A 21,940-nucleotide genomic window follows, 5' to 3' on the forward strand; every position below is an offset into this window, starting at 1 on the left:
ACCCCACTCAAGTCAAATCTACCCAATCCAGTCTACTCCACCCCACACCAATCCAACCCACTCCAATCTAGTCCAACACAATCCATCCACTCAAATCTATTCCACCTCACCCCACCCCACCCCATTCCAATCCAATCCACCCCACACCAATCCAATCCACCTCACACTAATCCAATGCACCCCACGTCAATCCTCCCCACCGCACTCCAGTCCAATCCACCACAATCCAACCCAATCCAATCCACCCCAATCAATCTAATCCATCTCACTCCAATCCAACCCAGCCTACTGCAGTACAATCCGCTCCACCCACCCCACTCCTATCCAATCCACAGAATTACATTCCACTCCACCCAAGTCCAATCCATCCAACTGCAATCCAGTACACTCCACCCCAATCCACTCCAATCCAGCCCACCCAACTCAATCCAATCCAATCCACCCACTGCAATCCAATACACTCCACTCCACACCACCCCACCCCAGTCCAGTCCACTGCATTCCATTCCAGCCCACTCCATTCCACCCCTCCCCATCTAACCCACCCCACTCAATCTAACTCCATTTCAGTCCATCCCACTCCAGACCACCACATCCATTCCATCTTACTCCAATCCATCCCACTCCAATCCACTCCACTCCAATCCACCCCACTCCACTCCACTCCAGTCCAATCTACTTCAATCCACCCCACTCTACCCCTGTGCAATCCATCCTACCCTAGTTCAGATCATCCACTCTAATCCACTCCACTCTAATTCAACCCACTTTAGTCCAATCAACCCCACTCTAGTTCAAATCACCCCCATCAAATCCGATAAATCCAATTCACCCCACTCCAATCCAATCCACATCACTCTAGTCCAATTCAATCCAACCTACTCCAGTCCAATCTAATCCATTCCAATCTACTCCACTCAAGTTCACCCACTCCAAACCACACCATTCCGGTACAATTCACCTAACCCCAATCCAATCCAATCCACCCCACCTCATTCCTATCATTCCAATTCAATCTACTCACTCCAATCCAATCTAATCCACCCCACTCCAATCCAACCCAACCCAATCCAACTCAGCGATTTCAATCCACCCACCCCATCCACTCCAATTCACCACACTCCGGTCCTCTCCACTCCATGCTACTCCAGTCCACCCCACTTTATCCAATCCAGTCCACCAGACTACTTCAGTCCACTTCAACCCACTCCACCCTATTCCACCCTCTCCACTATACACCACTCTAATCTGCTACTGAATCACTGAAATCTACTCCTCTCTACGCTACCCTATGACACTCTACTCCACTCTGCAACACTCTAGTCCACCAAATCCACTCTACAACACTACGTCCTCACCCCACTCTATGACACTCCATGCCACTAACGTTTAGCCATGCTGAGCAGGAGCCCCAATGGTGTGCAACATGGAAAAAAATGCATTGCCAAACCAATAGCTTTTGTGTAGGTGTGACGTATTGGCTTTGCCAATGTTTGTAGAATGTTTGGACCGGGTGAATGGTCACCCAAATTATCTTATTAAGAGTTCTCAAATCAATACACAACTGAATCTTGCCAGACCTCCTATGATTTACCACAACAGGAAACCACCATAAATATTACTCAATGGGCTCAATTACATCCTGACTCACAATTAAATGTGTCTAAACTTTTGTTTAATGCATGCGGTTTACCTTTTCACTTTTATCTCATGTTTGAGCCTAATCAATTTGCCAAGTATTGGATGAAATAATGCCTTATGGTGGCCCATACAAATAATGTAATCTTGAGAGCTTGATGTCTCCATGTGAGCATATAGTCACTTTCACACATCAAGTACGCTTCACCACTGATTTTCCTGTTCCTGATCTTAGTGGTCCCCCGAAATAGCCATCAGTTTGGTTCATCCCTGATTGAATACCTGGCTCTGACAACATAATATTAGACTATTCTTTTTTTAATCACTATCTAGATATAATAGTGATAGATGATGGTGAATCCACCAAATGTACAACACAGTTTTTAATATTAATCACACATTACTTTTGCTTTCTATGGCTAGAACGAAATTACCAAATTTTTCACTATATCGTGGTCATCATCAATTGCATTCACTCTTTAATTTTATTTGTGATTCGCACCATCTGGCAAAGTGCCCAAACCTACTTCATTTCATTCCTACTTTTTACCTAAAACGGACAATTTGTTTTAAAAAATACTTGTGTGATGCATATACAATTAAGTGCATTGCCTTCTAGGTTCTGCACTAGCACTAGAACCCACTTTCTCTATACTTCCTGTTTACGGACCTTTAAACTTGACTGGGCAATAGCATTCACAGTGCCACATGTTTCTACAATACCCTAATTCGGCACGTTTGAATGAACTTTGTACTGTCCCATTCCATTACCAATGGCTTTTGTCTGTTCTAAACTGGGAGATTTGTGCAGGACAACAAGGCATGTTTCTTCTGACGCCTGCCCCAGTTGACATTTCGTGTGGAGCCAAAGTCTTTCTGCTACTATTTGAGTCATACTTCAAATACCCCTCTAGTTTTGCTAAAACCTCCACATGAATATCAGCATGCTGCTCCTCATCTTCAGGAATAAACTCTGAAAAGTGGTGAAATATATTATGCCCCCATGGCCCAGACTACGGAATAGAACAGTGAATTTTATTTCTGACAGAAAGTTTTTTTCCCCAGCGGCAGCCAACAAAATGTACTAAATGTTAAATACCGTTTCTTCTATTTTTAAGGCAATATGCCAGTTCATCAAAAAAGGAAAGGCAGTGGATTGCATTTGATCTTTTTTTTAAATACAAGCATAACATATCCACGTATGAAACACATTTGTGTTTTATGGTATCTTGATTCAAAAAATAAGTTGAGATTGTGCACCAGTATGTTTTCATTTTAAAGGAAAATCTTTAGTAATGTGAATTTCACACAGAAATAATTTCAGTTTACATGCTGTCCATTACAACCCAGCTTGTCAGCATCCGATTAAATGTTTGTTCCTTAAGAGTTAAGAGCTCACAAATTAATACATTTTTCTTTTATTTGCTAAAATGAACAGTGCATGGCAGACCATAGTCACTTTTGTGCACTATCTAGATTATATACGGTTAGACTTTTCATCCTTGGCGTGTTCTCCCTTAACTTTTTGCCTCTGTTTCCCAGGTTGTTGATGTGTGCTGGACACTGTTTTTGCTGTTTTTGTTACTCTGGGCACTTTACCACTGCTAACCAGTGCTAAAGTGCAAGTGCTCCTTTACAAAATGTGTATCTAATTGGTTTATCCATGATTGGCATATTTAATTTATTAGTAAATCCCTAGTACAGTGCACTACAGGTGCCCAGGGCCTGTAAATCAAATCGTACTAGTGGGCCTGCAGCACTGGTTGTGTCACCCACACAAGTAGCTCTGTAATCATGTCTCAGACCTGCCACTGCAGTGTCTGTGTTTGCAGTTTTAACTGTAAATTCGACTTGGCGAGTGTACCCACTTGCCAAGCCTAAACCTTCCCGTTTCTTACATGTAAAGCACCCCTAAGGTAGGCCCTCGGTAGCCCCAAGGGCAGAGTGCAGCGTATGGTTAAGGTAGGACATACAGTAATGTGTTTTATATGTCCTGACAGTGAAATACTGTTAAATTCGTTTTTCACTGCTGCAAGGCCTGTCCCTCTCATAGGTTAACATGGGGGCTACCTTTAAATATAATTAAAGTGTAGATTCCCTTTGGGAACGGATGGACATGTGGAGTTTGGGTCTCTGAGCTTACAATTTAAAAATACTTCTTTTAGTAAAGTTGATTTTAAGATTGTGTGTTTGAAAATGCCACTTTTAGAAAGTCAGCATTTTCTTGCTTATACTATTTCTGTGACTCTGCCTGTTTGTGGATTCCCTGTCTGGGTCAGTTTGACAGTTGGGCTGGTTGCACCTCACACTAGACAGTAACACAAAGGGAGCTGGGGTGTAGTCTGCATTTCCTGGTGAGCAATCTGTGCTAGGAGGGAGGGGAGGAGCGGTCACTCACCCCTGAAAGGGCTGTGCCTGCCCTCACACAATGCAGACTCCTACCCCCTGTTGAGTGTTTGGGGCCTGGCCTGGGCAAGGCAGGATTTCACATTCAAGAGAGACTTTGCTTTGAAGTAGGCCTACTTCAAAGAAGAAAATGGGTATAAGAAGGGCACCCAAAACCACAGACTTTAGAACACTTCTGGAAACCAAGAGGGACCTCTGCCTGGAGAAGAGCTGAAGAGCTGAGGGAGAAGAGCTGTCCTGCCTGTGACTGTGCTTTGTGGAGCTATCCTGCAGTTGCTGCTTCTGCCAGAGAAAGAGGGCAAAGACTGGACTTTGTGTGCCTTCCTTCTTGTGAAGATTTCCAAGGGCTTGATTTAGAGCTTTCCTCCTGTTGTTTGAAGTCTCAGGGACAGCAAAGACTTTTCTCTGCCAGCACCTGGAGTCTCTGGAGACACTCCTACTCTGCCAAGTGTTGCCCATCCAGTTCCTGGGACCCTGAAAGGAGAAGCTGGCAGCCTAAGAGGAAGAAAAACACGCACAGAACGCCATGCGGGGAAAAGATCGATGCAACTCCGATCTGCTGCTGAAACATGGACCCGCCGCTGGCTTCGTGACTGAAAATAAACACTTGTCTGCAACATGACCCGAAGATCAACACGCGTGGCGGGAGAAACGAAGCACAGCATTGCTGATGGAGGCTGGCGAGAGATTGTAACCTGCGCTGTGTGGTTTTCAGATCATCATGCAGCTTGATTTTGGACGCAAACACCGCTGGGCATGTAAAAACGATGGAAGATCTGTCCAGACCCAAAAGTGCTGACCGGATCGACGCTTGCTCTCCTGTGGAGAGAAGAAATGATGCGCCCGACCCGACAAAAGAAGAAACTACGCAAGGTCTCGCTCGTGAGTGAAATAGATGCATCACAAGCCCTTTTTGATGTACACTCACTCAAGCTGGATTATTTTTGACGCACACAATGTACATTTTCACGCTAACATTGTTAGTGTGTGTTTAAAATTACATGAAGACTCTTTTTGCATTTTCAGTGATAACTTGACTTGTGTACTATGGATTTTTGTTGTTTTGCTCTTGTTTTGTTTGGATAAATATTTCCTATTGTTCTAAACCTGTTTTGTGTAATGTTGTAGTGTTTTCATTAAGTTACTGTTTGTGTTGGTACAAATACTTTACACCTAGCACTCTGAAGTTAAGCCTACTGCTCATGCCAAGCTACCAAGGGGGTAAGCAAGGGTTAGCTGAGGGTGGTTCTCTTTTACCCTGACTAGAGTGAGAGTCCTTTCTTGGACAGGGGGTAACCTGACTGCCACCCAAAGACCCCATTTCTAATATATACCCATCTCAATTCTGTTCTGTAGAGAAACGTGAGGGGTGTGTGAGGTACCTCTATGGCTAAACAGCACACTATAGTTAGAGACAAGCTGTCCAATTGCAATCTTGCTGGATGGAATACTGCATCACAAACGTGACAGATATTCCATCCACCGAATTACAATCTCTATTGGATATAATGGGATCATAATACGGCGGACAGGATATCAGTCACATTTGTGACAGAGTAACCTAATCTGCCAAGATTGTAAACAGGCCCAAAGATCTCAGAGGTACAAATCAAGTGTTACTCAAATGAGTAATATATAAATAAGAAAAAGTTAAACTTCTTATCAAAATAGTTTGGTAAACTTTAGGGGACCTTTTCACAAATTGCATTTTACAGTATGTAAAGTGGTACTACTGCAGGGCTCATCAGATACTGCAAAATGTTAATCAAGGACTTCTGTCCCTCCACTTCATTTCTCACTGTAGGTTCAGTGACTGTGAGGGGCTTGATGTAGCTGAAGGCTGTCTGTAGTAGGGCATTAGTTATGTAACTGAGGTTGAGTATCTGGAAGAAAGTGGTTGTTTCAACAGCTGTATACAGATTGAACACCGTGTGCAGTAGGGGTTACTCATCTATCTGTGGTTGGTTGTAAAGGTGAACTTGCCTACCCATGAAGTGCATGGGTATAGGGTCAATGTTGTACATAACACAAGCTTGCTTCACCAAAGGGTGTTGTATGTGTGATGGCATTAATGATGCTTTCTTGTTGAAATTGGGAGAGAACCTCTTCTAGGATTTTATAATTCTTCTCAGTGGCCTCTGAGAGATTGAGCTCTTTAATTTCTTTCTCGAGTATAGCTATTTCTCCTTGTAACTTGGAGACCTTTCTCTCTGAATTAGTGATGAGAATGTGCATAAGTTTCAGAGAACTAGAGGTAAGTTCCTTGTCCCAGAGTGTTAATAGATCTGGGTCCAGATCATCATATGTTGGAAAAATTTGGGATCGTAATCCTCGTGGGATACGATTGAGTTTAACATATTGTTTCAACGTAGCTCCATCCCACCATTTAGAAAGTTCATTCTTTTTTAGTTTTTCTAATCTAATAAATTTACTCCTCAGTCCCTCCTTCAGAGGGTAAACGGAACTCGTACTCATATTAGGTGTTGTATTACCTCGTGCCAAACTGCTAAATAAGTCCTCCGCAATCCTTACCCTATCCATTGTATAAGTCCCACCCTAGCCGCCCCTCCCTGTTTGTCCTAAATGTAGGTAAGTGCGGGTGTACTTAATTAGGAGAAGGTTTGGTGCTCTGGGTAAGAAGGAAATGTTAATAGTTTTTTTAAACTTCTGATGGTGCACCCTTACAAGACCCCACCCCTGGGTCTTACCATGTGCTGAACACTTGGAAATACCATTAACTATAAGAGGCACTCATCCTCGCATAATCACCAACATTATAATGATACTGTGTATAAATGTTATGAGGACAATTTCCAGAGTACTTATAGGTAGGTTTCCTTTTTATACATTTATTATGTGTTGTGACAATAAGAGAATACAATAATAGATATCATTTCAATCAATGTCCTTCAGTAACGTGACAAACATCGTATCCAATGTTCATAAATGACATGAAATGATACTCCAAAATTATAGTGTGGTCCAGATTCAAAATCCCAAGTTTCTCAGTCCGAATTGAGTTATAGTCTCCATCGTTGATGATGATTTAACTTTCTAGTTCACCGCCTGCCAACACATGTTTCGTCTGGGTTTATCCCAATGACTTCATCAGGGCTGTAATTGTATACATATCTATTATTATGATTACAAGTGTAATTATTAAAGATATGATGCCACCACCTAGGTTGTATAGAGATGGTGTGGATATTTGTTTTTATGAATGCAAATGTATAAAAAGGAAACCTACCTATAAGTACTCTGGAAATTGTCCTCATAACATTTATACACAGTATCATTATAATGTTGGTGATTATGCGAGGATGAGTGCCTCTTATAGTTAAAATATTTTGGGTCATTAAATCCAAATTTAAAGTGACATGCACCCAGTTGGATACCTTAGAGGTTGTCCACCTGGTTGCCCCAGCCTCTCCTATGCCGTGGCTAGCAACTTGTTGCTGCTAAGACAGGAATATGACTCCCTGCCTGGATGTGCGAACACACCCAGGAGTCAGAAAGAAAGGCCTACCCAGACAGAAGTTGTCACCTCCCTCCCTGACAGAATGACTAGTGAAGTGGCACATCAAGGTGGTGAGCTTCATGGCCCACATAGCCTCTGATATCCATAATCAGGCTGCTTCCGAAGAGAGGACAAAACCACCCCCCTGCCCCAGCCACATATTCACCCAAGCAGGTGGGAACATTAAGTAGTCCAGTGGAGTACACCCCCAGAAGGCTAGCCATACCCCTAAGGTGGGCTACCTGGTCTGTACAGCCAAGGATGGGTTCTGCCATTTTTAAAAGTGATAGAATGGATTCTTGGTAGGAAAGGTTGCACACACTCCCAGATGTTGTCACCTCAGCTGGAGTATTACCAACTAGGGTTAGTATCCCATTGGTGGCTAGCACCTACACCGAACACCTCTAAGTGTAGGATTTAAAAGGCACTCATGACAACAGAACCTCATACCTGATTTGACTTGCAATGAAGGAGAAAGAAGAGACCCAAGCCTGCGACTTCAGGACCTGCAGAAAGCAAATGCGCAATACCATGCACCTGTGGCAGCCATCCTGCAGCTGTTCAACTGGGACTTATCCTGGACAAGAGATTGGTCCTAAAAGCAAGAGAAACTTCTCTGACCGCCAAAGGCAACTCCAGAGCTCCCTTGGACTAGAGGTACTAGTCCTCTGCAGTCCGCAGGTAAACCATGTTCCTGGAACAAAAGAATCACTGGCCATCGGACCCGCGAGTGATCCCCCAAAAGTGAATTCCATTTAAAGTGCATTGTGGGAAATGAAGCCGTGACCTCCAGCAAGTTTCAGGCTGCTATTGTTCTCCCCCAGCATCCAGGACATTGAAGTAACTGCACACAGTGCTTGCTACTACCAAGGTTTGTTGGTGGCTGGCCAGGCTACCATTATCTTTGTTCAACGCTGCACCTCAAGGAAACTCCACAGCATCTTCAGCCACCAACCCTACTGACCCCGTTGTCGAGTGTTTGCATATGCTTTCTCAGCACCACAGTGTAAGTGTTCAAAGCTGCACCCCTGCAGCTCCCACTACAGCACCAAGGACAGCCAGGACAATTCTGCACCCAGGTCCTACAAGACAGGTAACATTCAACTGGCTGTCGTGGCTTGGTCCTGGGGCCTGCATCACTTTAACCCCCAGTGGTGTCCACTGGCCTTGAACTGCAAGTGACCGATTGTCACTAGTTGTTGACAGCAGTGGTGGATTTTTGCAGTTGTGAATTGAACTTGTTTATTTTTCCTTCTGAAATCCATCACTCTGGTTGTACTTATCTGTTGGTGTATGTTTTGGTGCCTAAATTTATATAAAATTATGTTCTATTGCCATAAATTGGTATTGAATTTCTTTCAAGTCATGTCTTTTACTTTTTGTCCGTGTTGGTGCTGTGTTATGCTTAACACATGTTTCTCTAGTAATACTGACATCTTTGTGCCACACTACCAGGACTGAGAAATGGATTTATTAGGGTGAATCCAAAGGACCCAGTTTGGGGTATTATGAGGGTACTGCATACAGAAGCCAAGCAGCCACACTACATGATACTCCACTTAACTGCAACCAGGCTCTACATTCATTGTAAAATAATACTTGTACTGTAAGGTAACTATAACTCGCACCCCCACTATGCACAGTTTTCTTATCAATCAATCAATCATCTGGATTTGTAAAGCGCGCTAATCACCTCGAGGGGTATCCAGCCACTGGACCTTATCTGCGCAGAGACTCAGTCAAAGAGATAGGTCTTGAGCCCCTTTCTGAATTCTTGAAAAGAGGGAGATGTCCTCAAGTGGATGAGGAGGCTATTCCAGGATTTTGCAATAAGGTACGAGAAGGATCACCCACCAATGTTGCTGTGGTGGGGGGGTGGATGAGCGAGAGAGAGGTAGAGTGCAGGTGTCTAGAGGGTCAGTGGAAGTTCAGGCTTTGGTTGATGTTTGTTGGTCCTTGTTTGTGCAGGGCTTTGTAGGCGTGCGTAAGAATCTTGAATTGGCAACTCTCGTTTACGGGAAGCCAGTGGAGTTCCTCCGGTTGTGGGATGATGTGGGTCCATTTGGGAAGGTAGAGGATGAGACTGACCACTGAGTTTTGATTGGTTTGAAGTATCTTCAGGACGTGTGAGGTGATTCTGGTATAGAGTTCATTGCAGTAGACCAGGCAGCTGGTGATGAGAGCCTGGATGATGGTGCATCTGATGGATACAAGGAGCCCCTTGAAGATACTGTATTGCAAAGGATTCGGAGGGTGCGGAAGCAGGCACCGGAGACTGTGTATATCTGGTTCCACATGGTGAGTTTGCTGTCCAGAAAGATTCTGAAGTTCTGGGCTTGGTCTGTGGGGGGTGCAGGTGGTTCCAGGTCGGCAGGCCACCAGGTGTCGTCCCATAGCAAGGTGATGTTCTCAAAGAGTAGTGCTCATGTCTTGTCTGTGTTGAGTTTCAGGCAGTTCTCTTGCATCCAGTTGGTGATGCTGGTCATGCAGAGGTGGAAGTTTTCTTCACGGTCTTTGGAGAGCGACAGGATGAGCTGGGTGACGTCCATTTAGGAGATGATGTTTTGCCCATGGTTCCTTACAGTATTGTCCGGGGGTCATGTAGGTGTTGAAGAGGGTGGGCAATAATTTTATAGGAAATGTTGCAGTGATATTATCAATGATGTAATGGAAGATGTCACGACTAATGTAATTTGTTGGATAATTAGCAGTGCATGGTGAGGGCACCAGCTATAGTTACCTTAGGGCACAACTTATAATTTGTTGAGAAAGTATAACTATAACTGCTGAATTCCTGTGGTTTTGTATGTGTAATATCTGAACCTAACTATAACATCCCTGTAACCTTTGGGTTTTTAGTGAATTTCCAAGTTTTTTAAATTCTATTTTCTAACTATAGCTTCCCTGAAAGCTTGCTTTTTGTTTCAGTTAATTTCTACATTTAATGTAAAGTAATATTTAATTTCCATATGTTAATCCAACCACTGACACACACAGCTTGAGGGCAGGCCTTGTGGCCAACCTCCACATGCATCCAGCTCCACGCTTTGGGTTGTGAGTGTGAGTGGCTGTGTGGGTGTGTGACTGGGTGTGTGTGGTTGTGTGGGTATATAAGTATGTGTGTGTACGAATGGGTGTGTGCTTCTGTGAGTGGGAGTGGGAGTAGCTGTGTGGGTGTGTGAGTGGTTGACTGTTTGCATAAGTGGATGTGTGAGTGGGTGTATGAGTAGTTGTGTGGGTCAGTGAGTGGGTTTGCAAGTGGTTTTGTAGGTTTGTGAGTGGGTGTACAAGTGGCTGTATGGGTGTGTGAATGGGTGTGTGAGTGGTAGTGAGTGTGTGAGCATGCGAGGGGGGTATGTGAGTGGGTGTGAGTCACTGTGTGGGTCTGTGACTGGGTGTGGTAGTGGTAGTGGTTTTGTGGGTCACTGAGTAGATGTGTTAGTGTGTGAGTGGGTGTGGGAGTGTGTGTATCATTGACAGTGTGGATTTGTGAGTGGGTGTGAAAGTAGTTTTGTGGGACTGTGAGTGGGTGTGTGAGGGGTTGTGTGGGTGTGTAAGTAGGTGTGGTAGTGCTTTTCTGGGTTTGTGAGTAGGAGGGGGGTAGGTGTCGAGATGGGGCCACTCACCTGAAAAGCAGGATGTCTGCAGGGACGATGGTATGTCCCCGACCTCCTGGAACACCTCTCTGCACTTCCTGGTGGACACAGAAGCCCCGGCAGGTGTCCCAAAAGGAAAGGGGCAATGAAAGAGAAAGAGACAAAACACTGCCACGCTTTGCCGGTCCAGCCAGGCACCCTGTATCTTCAAGGGGCAGGTCATTGTTGACAGAGTGATAGTAGAGTTAGTGTACTCAACTTCCTTGAAACTGAATCTCTCTTTCTGATATGGGCACTAGAGCAGTAGAAGAATACCGGGATGCTCCAGCACTTTTCTTGGATAATAATAACTGTTGGCACAATTACTAACACTGCATTACCAAAAACCCAAACTGAGTGTCATAACAATAAGTACTGCGCACCGTTGACACTAGGGCTGGCTTCACAGAGATTCACTGTTGCACACTACAATTAGAACTGTGGTTGCACTTATCATGCAAAAGAAAGACAAACAAGGGCATTCATTTTATCACATATAGGTTTCCAGCATGCATAGGAGTAAACTAACTGGAACAAAAACAATCAAAGAAATACAAATGTCCACACTTGGTTCAAACAGTTAAGGTGGCCCAGTTTGGTTTGGGTTCACTGTGTGTGTGAAAACCCTTCAAAAAGCAAAGTCCCCAAACCTGAAACACAGGCATGAATGACACAATTTAAATCCAAGAGTTTCCCACTTGGACCGAGTGCCGAAACACAAAATAGCTTGACACAGAGCAGTTAAGTTTAACGTAAGAGTGAATGTGTTAAGTATTTGTGCAATACATCAACAATGAAACAGTAAATACACCACACAAAAATATACCACACCTGGATAGAAAAATAGAGTTTAATTTAATGAACAAAACAAGACTGAAATGACAAAAATCCAGGAAGTAGAAGTCAAGATATGAATTATTTTAGGAATAAACTTAGTTGTAGTACTTAGCAGCATAAAGGGCCAAACAGGGCTATCTGGTCACACTGACCAGGTAAAATCTGAAAGGTCGACCGTGATTAAGTGTAGGTCTGATACAGGGACCAGCCTTGGCCTGCTTAAACAGTTCCTTGGTTTGGGGTTGTGTTAACGCTGAGAACAAGATGCAAGGAGCAAAGCAGGTGATGCGTTGGATTTGATCCAGAAAATGCAGGCAATTAATCAGTTCTGAGCCACACAAAAGTCAGGAATGCATCAGGAATGGAGGTGGTGCACCGAGCAGTTAGCAATGCTGCATTTTGCAATCCTCACAACACCGGTGATGCAACAGTGTTGACGGTAATGTGCTGTCCTCGATCTTTGCATCAGCTGTGATGTAGCTGCATCAATGGAGATGCACCAGTTTTGAACAGCGCAACCGCATTGATGTGTAGAGTTTAGACTGGAGCAGCAATTTATACCTACTTCCAAGGGTCCAGGACTGAATTGGTACCACCTGGCAGGGCTAGACTCTCAGATGGTAGAGTCCAGGTGCTCTAGGTGATACGTTGGAAGTCCTTTGTGTCCCTGAGACTTCAGAAGAACAAGAGGCAAGCCAGCAATCCCTTGCAGTCATGTTGGTTCTAGGCTGGAAAGATTCAGGTCCAGTCCCTCTCGCTACCAGGCCAGGAGGGCAGAAGGCAGCAGGTCAGCACAGGAGAGTCCAGCAAAGTGCTAGTCCTGTCAGCAGCACAAATGTCCTTCTTCCTGGCACAGTATCCACAGGTCCAGAAGTGTACTGAGTTGGTAGGGTCAGAGGTCCAGTACTTATACCAATTTGTGCCTTTGAAGTGGAGTTGACTTCAAAGAAGGGTCTTTTAAGTGCATAAAGGTCCTTTCTTCCTGCCCTGGCTCCAGTCTTACTACAGGGGTTTAAGCAGTCCTTTGTGTGGAGACAGGGCACTGTCTTTTCAGGTGTAAGAATCATCCCCTTACTCCCATCCTGCCCGGTTGACCCATCAGGATGTTGATGGCCCCTTAGTTACACCTAAGCTCCCTTTGTGTGTGACTGTCTAGAGCAGAGGTCTTCAAACTGGGGGGCGGGCCCCCCTAGGGGGGCCTCAAGTGATCCCAGGGGGGCGCCAAACTCTGGCCAAAAGAAATATTATACAAATAACATGCCTTTGTTTTAAGCAGAAGCATGTTATTGCAGTTTTAAAAAGGTAACATCAGTTAACTGCAATGTTTAAATAGGTTTAGACCTATTTAAATATTGCCATCTTTCTAAAATAATTGTGAAAAATTCTGAGGGGGGCTCAATGATTTTTATTTTTCAACTGGGGGGGCGCGGCATTAAAAAGTTTGAAGACCACTGGTCTAGAGGGAATGCTCAAATTCCACCTGTCACCCAGCCCAGACATATATTTGAGACAGGCTGCAGGCACATAGGGCTAAAAGCAGGAAATACCAACTTTCTTAAAAGTGGCATTTTCAACAGTGTAACGATAAATCTGACATTACCATTAAATAGAATTTATTATTACAATTCCATAGGTACTATACATGAAATATCTACTCCTTCTCAATTAGGAATAACAGCTAATTAAATGTATTGAAAAATCCCCAATGTTAACCTATGAGAGAGGTAGACCAGGACATGTAGAACTTAAAAGTATATCTCCTTTTATTTACATAGCACCCTGTCCTGTGGGCTCCCTAGGATCTACCTTAGGTGTGACTTACATGTGATAAAAGTGGTGTTTACGACTTAGCAAGAGGTTATAAATGCCACGTTGACATGGCAGATGTGACCTGCATGCACAGGCTCTGTGGCAGGCATTTGTACAGCTACTTAAGTGGGTAGCACAAGCAGTGCTGCAGGCTCATTAGTAGCATTTAATTTACAGGGCATGGGCACATATAGTGAACTTTACTAGGGACTTATAAGTAAATTAAAATATGCCAACTTGGTAGATACTAAGCAAACTATGTTCTAGGTAGAGAGAACAAGCACCTTAGCACTGGTTAGCAGTTGTAAAATGCAGAGAGTCCTAAGGCCAACAAAAACAAATTCAGCAAAAAGTGGAGGGAAAAGGCAAAACATTTGGGGGGGGGGCTGCAGAGAGTGCTTGTTCCAACAGTGGCAAATTAATTGTGAAAATGTTGTTAAGATTTGTCAAATGGCACTTAAGTAATTAGCAAAACAAAAAATGTTTTTCTAATGGAAACTAGGGCCCAGATTTAGGAAGCTCTAGTGCCAAATTAGTGTCATTTTTTTCAGAAATCACATGCTTTAAATTGAGGCACACTATTATTTATAATGGGCCTGAATGTGCTTTGCAGAAATAGCGTCAACATTTTTAACACTAATACTGCAAAGCGACAAAACTAGCTTACAAAATGTTGACGCTACTTCCCTAACTACCGCCATGGTGCACCATATCTTAAATAAGGTGCAAACATTGTAGTGTTAAGGGGTGCTAAGGGGCGCAAGGAAAGTGGTGCTGCATTGGATGTAGCGCCACATTTCTTAAATATGCCCCTTGGTCCTAACTACAACTACATATGAGCGACCACCAGTAGATTATATATACATGAACGAGTAGTAAAGGACTTGTTAAGTTGTAAAAAAGTTGCTGTTTGTCATTCATTTCTTTAGTACCCATTGTGCAAATGTAACAGTAAAAAAATGTACTGTAGGTTTTTAGAGCTTTATTGTAAATACAATTCCACATCTGGATTAAGGTTTTTTTTTGCCATCATTGCCACAAAGAACATTCGCCTTCCAAATGCAAGTCAATGAGACAGATTTCACCTGGGCTAATATGCGCGCTTGTGCAGAAACCAAAAATCTTTCAAGCATTCTTATTTGAGGGAGCTCCCTTGCAGTTCTCAGATCATTGTTTCATAGAGCAAGATTCTTTGGAGAATTTTGGTTTAATACATTTATTTGTCCCTTTAACAGAAAATATGACTACTTTATGCTTTGCGCTAACAGTGGTAACCAGCCATGCCATAGTGATTCTGAGACAGTATACCTGGAATTTTCAAACAATGTTTCAACCCAACTGTGGCAGTGTTTTTGCCCTATTATGGAAACCAAATGGGTGCAAATTGAGCATTAACCTGAGGTTTTACCTGCACTAATTAGAGAAGGTATTTTGTTTGATAAACTTAAGGAAAAGGGGGAGACGCTGCTTTACAAGTCAGTATAAAGTAAACTACATGTTATTCTCTTGCAGAATTGTGAAACTTGAGATCACAGAGTAAAACTACCTAGGAGGAAAAAACCTGCAAGATGCGCTAATAGCATTTTCCTTGTGTTCTTTTAATAGGCAGTTAATGTGACCCACTCAGACCAAATGGCTTAGATTTTTATGATTGTTACTTTTTCCATGTGTCATTTTTTTCTTATTACATGAATGTTAGCAACACCCACCCCTAACCCCATAATTCAGTTAATAAATAATTTTGATTATTAATTTATAATTTTTTTATTCTGAAATGGTATTGCCCCATATAATTTGACCCCACTCATTTTCAAAGCAAATCTTTCAGCGTAGACTGTTACCACAGCTGATGACCCTAGGTGATTTATCGAAGCCGCAAACATACCAAGATGTGATCATTTGGTTCCTTGGACCCTCACAACAAGTGGGTGCTTCGTACCATCCAGACCTCCAACTAGTCTTCACTTCTTTTAAGAGCAAAAAAATCTTAGCAAGAATACAAACTAGCTTTAACAAATGCAGTAAGTTTCACTGTGCTCAGAGCTTTTACTAAAAGCCTGAGTATTGGCAAATACATGTCGCTCCCAGGTTATGGAGAGTCAGTTAGCTTAGCATGTACACCAGCGTGCATGTTACATAGGTTCACTTGCACTGGTTCCTCCCTTTTCTGTGCTTACCTGAATTTTAATGTATTTAAAATTATTCATATTTGTGCATTAGGGTTGTCAAAGCCATGGCTGCCGGAAATGTGACAGTAATTACCTCCATTAAGCAAGTGTTATAATTATGCTTGGGCTAGTTCCATCATGCATACATGCCCACAATATGTCATGAGTAACCACCATAACACAGGGATCAATATTATAGCAGGTGTGGGTGCCATGGATCCCCACAAAATATGTTAAAAATTGCCACCATTGAGCACTATCACACCAAACCCATCATTGTGCCCACAAAAGTTAGCAGGAGGTACAGTGGTGCACACCTATGCTTGTTCCCAATGATGCCATAATTATCAAAATATATATGAGACAATTCTTCAACTAGGTGGCAATCAAGGAGAGTGATCAGCCACCCTGATGGCCTACAAATCGGGATACACAAGGCTGAAGAACTGAACAGCGATATGCTTGCACACCAGTCCCTAATAACAAAATGAGTATCCTTAAGTATTCTCCAAATCAAAAGTTGGTGCTTCAAAGAGTGATACTTCTTCATATAAATCTTCAAGCCAATATTAAACTTCCAGTTAAAACTTACATCATCATATAGGTAGGTAAGCACATCAGCTTATGATTTAGAAGACACTTAAGGGCACTTTGTTTTAAAGAACTCGTGAGTGAGCATATCTTTGTTCAGCATTCCATGGTTGCACACAGGTTTCTAAGAACTATCACCATTATGACAGGGAGTACATCTTAGTATGATTGGACCAAGCAACATATCAGGAATGCCCAGACATTCTCAAGAACTACCACCAATGTGACAGCTAGCATGTTACCATGGTGGGCATCATGCCACTGAAGCTGACAAGCTGCTAAGACTTACTACCATAGTTTGATGGTCAGCATTTTACCAGAGTGAGCAGTTACACAACAGTAACACAGTTCAGCTAGCATTCACACAAACATTGACAGGCATAAATAGAGGTACCGCAAATACACACATACACACGTAGAGATACATGCACAGACACTCACACACAAGCACACAGTATAATTCTTTAAAAACAAAGAAAAATCTTACATTCCAATGAGTGCTCTCATCCTAACTTTTGCTGACTCTAGGCTGGAATGCCACTCCCTCAGATGGCCATCTTACACCTGATACATGCCCTTGGGAACAGGAAGGGTCAGGTGGGAGTCCCTTAGGTGGCCTGTGGGTAGTGGTGGGCTGTAATACTTTTGAAGGGACCACGCAGGAGTACTGCCACTGAGGTAACAAGCAATAATGCCTAGAGATTGAGGGGGAAGTGAGTCAGCACATATGTAGGGATAGAAAATGGGAAGAGAGCATAAGGGAGTCCTTGAGCGTAGGAGGAAGGAATCCAGTGGGAGAGACCTGGGGTATAGATTGAAGAGGTAGTGCCTTGAGGAAGGTTTCTGATATAGCCACAACAACAAAGCAAGGGGTGTAGAGAACCAAAAGCATACATGATCAGCCAGGACAGAAGGAATTGCATGTTTCCACCTGTTGAGGAAACAGCAGAAGAGCTCCCTCTTTCAGTGGATGGGTGTCTTTTTGGGAACATTTGACTGTTTGCTAAAAAGCCTAGCAGGTTAAACTCATTGTCCTACCATACGCAATTCAGTTGTAAAGTTTCTATAAAGGCATAGCACCAATGTAGTGAGCGTTCCTTTGACCATGTGCCATACAACCTTGTGGTCAATCCATTTTAGTTTCCCACTAGGCACAGGAGTTAGCTTAGCCTTTGGTTTGCAGGCCTGTTGCCCCCGTCACCTAGTGACCTTTTACCCACGTACCATGCTCTCTTTTATTCCATGTATTTTATTATTTTTTTAGAACTTCATAGCTGCCTACATTTTATAAGAAATGTTTTGCTTTTGCTTATCAGTACCATTCTGAGAAGGTGTCATTATCAGTGATGTATGTAGGTATTGTCATCATGTCCTTTTCTCAATTACGTTTGACAGGAACATAATGCACACTTGTTAAGGATTGTTCATGTAATTGCCAACACAGGTCTGCCACGTTATCAGTTGTTTAGGGACATACCTGCTTCAGGGATCCTACATGAGCTATATAAATACACCTCCCACGAACAAGGCCATTAGAGGGGTTCCTTCAAGATGCCATCCATGCTACACGTCACCTTGCTGCAGAACTCAGACTTTGTGTCTTCACGGATTCTGATCGAGAGACCTCATTCAAGGTAACAAAGGATAGGGGACGCTTCTCATGGACATGGTACTGGCAGATTAGGGTTTATCACACTTAGCTCTCATTAGGGTAGAAATTAGACTTTCTTTGTTAGGAATTTTTATCTTATGTTTATTGCAATATGGTGGGGGTTTTCATATTCACAACTCTCATCTTCACAAGTTTTCTGTTATTATTGCTCATTATCCTAATTATTGCAATTCATGCATTTTACCGTAGATTGCAGTCTTTTCAGTAAATATATTGAAAACTGTCCTGCATCTCCATCATTGTCTGTGTGTGTATGAGACTCTGCTAACGAGAGAAAATGGAAACTTCTGTTCCTCCACGACACCCTTGAGAAGTCACACCTAGAGTCCCTACATAAGGCTGCCAGAAATCTCCTTTACTGTCTGAGTTTTGGTGAGGTACTGCTTGTGAGCCAGGAGGGTTGGACCGACAGTTGCAACTTGTTGTAGGAGTGACTCAGTTGCCTACAAACAGAAGTGCTGTCACCCCTAAACCAGCAGTCTCGCAAGGGAGCGAGAGTCCAACTAAGAAAACCTTTTGGTAAAACAACCACAATAGATTTGCCTAAAGGTGCCACTAGGCTGACCCGTTGGGTCAAACCCTAAAAATATGTATATTTTATTCACTCAAAGATATGAGTGAATCACATGACATGTTGTTGTATCAAGGTAAAATGTTTCTGCTATCTATGTTTACACGTGTGGCTTTCTTTGCTTCACCTAAAGCTCTTGCAGGTAAGTGTCCAAAGCAGGTTTGATGCTCTGTATTCATACTGCTTTTTCAGGGTATGAACAAACCATAATATGATACAGAATTAATCTTCTTGGCACTCATTTACATTATTTTGATTAGCCTTAAAATGTTGCATTGATTAAGCCCTTCTTGGCTTAAGTTTGGAAGCAATGCAGAAATACTTAGGGAGAAAATTTAAAAATGTCACTGATAACATCCATGTCGCTAGTGATAAAATCTTCATTTGTATATGGCCATGTCCAATTATTTCATTTTGCCTTTAGGATGACGCTTTAAATGCTGAACGGCCATTGGAGAACCCAAGTCCAGATACAAAGGAGCAGACTGATGATTTAACGTCTGAGCATACAACCAGTGAATTAATGCTAGAACAAAATTCCAACTATCCTGGAGTGTCTAGAAATGATATTTCATCAAATGCTATAGAGGGATTTAGTGAAGAGACAAACACAGAATCATTGGACAGAACAGATGATTTTGCAACATCTCTTACCACAGAATCACTAAGTAAGTTTTCTACGCTTCAGTACTTAGCAGTAATGGAACCAGAGGCTGTGTCTTTATACATGAGCTCTAGTTTCCCAGATCACGAAACCATCAATGATGAAGAACACAATATTATTCCTGGAAATCAACTGTCAACCATAAGTTCCATTATACAAAACAGCAGCTCCAGCCCTTCCAATCTAAAAGGTCCAGTCTCAGACAGCAATGAGCTACCGATGGCTTCGGTCATGGAAAGGTTAGAGTATGCCCTTGGAGGTGGGGGAGTGGAAAACCTTGTTAACTCAACTACTGCTTTGCCTAATACTGATAAAAAAGTACACGACCCTTGGCCAAATCTTTCTGAAGATAACAACTTACCTGTCAGGCCTTTTGATGCTATCACCAATGTGCATGACAGTGGACCAGAATTCCAGACAACAAAGGCTTTCACTTCAGTCAGTGACAATGCAGGGGTTTCCATTCCTGACTATCCGTATCCTGCTGTTGACCAGATGACGGAAGCAGAACATGATAATAGAGAAAACAGCATTGATGCAAGCACCCATCCATTACCAGATGAAAACAGCAGCACTACCTTTAATGCAGATGGCACAGAAAATTGGCCTCACACTTTTACCCCCGAGGAGGAGCCAAAAGATGAAATGGCAGATGTAGCAATGCTAGAAGGTGCTACAGAATTTCCTCCAAAACTAGGTAAGACAAAACACATCTTTCAGTTGTAACCTACAGGGATGTTATGATAAGTATGGACGTTGCCTTATAACATGCATTCTAAACTAATAATGGACTGCGGCACACATGATTGTTGTTTGGCATCAATCTCTTTTCAAGTGGGCAATAGTTGATTATGGCCAAGGAATCGGCCTAAGTCTGCAATGCTTGCTTCTACTTAAAGTGCAGCTGAAAATACATAAAAATAAGTGTCAGGCTGTTTCCTTTTCCACTCCCCTCCAACAGCAAAGGACAATCATGATTCAATAATTAAAACAACTTTTGAGCTAAATCAATATCTTATAAACTACTGGCCTATCAAGCTGCTGTCTTGTATATTACAACATCACAAAGTGGCCTTATCGGCTTCTGAGTGTGATCACATGGAACATCCAGGTGCTTTTACCACTCCTACCATGTTTGACCCTCTTTGTTGCAAGAAATGTAATATTTTTGTACTGAAGTGAATGTCACCCCCCTTCTCAGTTCATCTACCAGAAAGAAGGGTTTGGAAATAATTCACTATTTCAATTATGTACACTGTTATGTTTTGCTTTTCTCTCTGGGCTCCCTTGGCTTTACTTTTAGCGCATTCAGAATTTCCTCTAAATTCACTACGGACTTTCCTGAGTCTTACATTATGATGTCTATGATGGTATTTGTAGGTGCACTGAAAGAAAGGTGCCTGAATGTCGGTTGTGAATTCTGGGCTTTTTGGTATGTGCCCATTACTAGGGATATTCTGACATATCTATTATTTGTTAACAATTGTTCTTTGAACTCAGATAAAAGCCACAGAAATTTTAACATGCTTTATTTAACCTATATAAATTACTTATAAAAACAAAAAGCCAAGCAAAAGATGTGCTATAAATTGTTTTTTCTTCTTCAAAACACAGTTTGCAAAATGTCAGCATACACACACTATTTTTAAAGTCAGGGCCTCATTTACAAGAAATTGATGCATCAGATTTCTTGTGCCTGCCGCACATCCCCTAACGACGACATGGATGCACTGTATTTACAATGCAGAGCTCCATTGCGCACGTTTTCACAGATTCATCAGAAATTCTGATGCATCTGTTGCCGTTAAAGTGATGCATTGATGGAGTTGCGTTGTTAAACTGATGCAGCTCCAACAATGTAAAGAGAGTCCCATTGTAAAAAGCCCTGCGTCAATTTTACACCTGGTCTGAGTAGGCATAACATTTTGATGCAATGAAGTTGTAGAGTGACACTGAAAAGTTGTAAATATCACTTGGTCAATTCTATGTGGCGATTTCTGTGGGAACACCTACTCTGCATACATTATTACTGGTGGCGGTGTAATGTGATGCTGGGCTGGACAAACTGACGCATTGGGCCCAATGCGCCTTTTTGCAAATATGGAGCAGTGTCAGGCACTGCAAGTGCTGCCGCTGCATCAAAAAAAAATGATGCAGCAGTGGTATAAGGGGCTTGTAAATGAGGCTCTGAGCAATGGGGAGGGGCAGAAATGCACTGTATCTACAAGATACAGCGCATTTCTGTCCTTTCTCCCTGCAATGGCGCACAAATTGTTGCCTAGTGCCAACGCAAGCACCCTTGCACCATGGTGCAAGGATGCCTGCGTTGCAGGGATGATTGAATCACAAGAGGTGTTTTCCTCTTTCTATGTGTGCTGCAGAATACGAAGAAAGAAAAAAACATGGGGAGAAATAAATATTTCTCCCTGTTG

The 21,940-nt window shown here is 42.6% G+C and overlaps 1 protein-coding gene across 3 annotated transcripts in view; it reads left to right on the plus strand.

Moving 5' to 3' along the window:
* Positions 1-21,940, plus strand: part of IMPG1 (interphotoreceptor matrix proteoglycan 1) — a 1,628,305-nt gene that overhangs the window by 1,080,444 nt on the left and 525,921 nt on the right. For 2 of the 3 annotated variants that reach the window (XM_069235643.1, XM_069235644.1), the window contains exon 12: positions 19,269-20,205. In XM_069235643.1, coding sequence (XP_069091744.1) covers positions 19,269-20,205 — 937 coding nt within the window. The remainder of the gene's footprint in view (positions 1-19,268; positions 20,206-21,940) is intronic. The other variant, XM_069235645.1, reaches the window with a different exon arrangement.

Source organism: Pleurodeles waltl, chromosome 5 (genome assembly GCF_031143425.1).
Source record: "Pleurodeles waltl isolate 20211129_DDA chromosome 5, aPleWal1.hap1.20221129, whole genome shotgun sequence".
Taxonomy (NCBI): Eukaryota; Metazoa; Chordata; class Amphibia; order Caudata; family Salamandridae; genus Pleurodeles; species Pleurodeles waltl.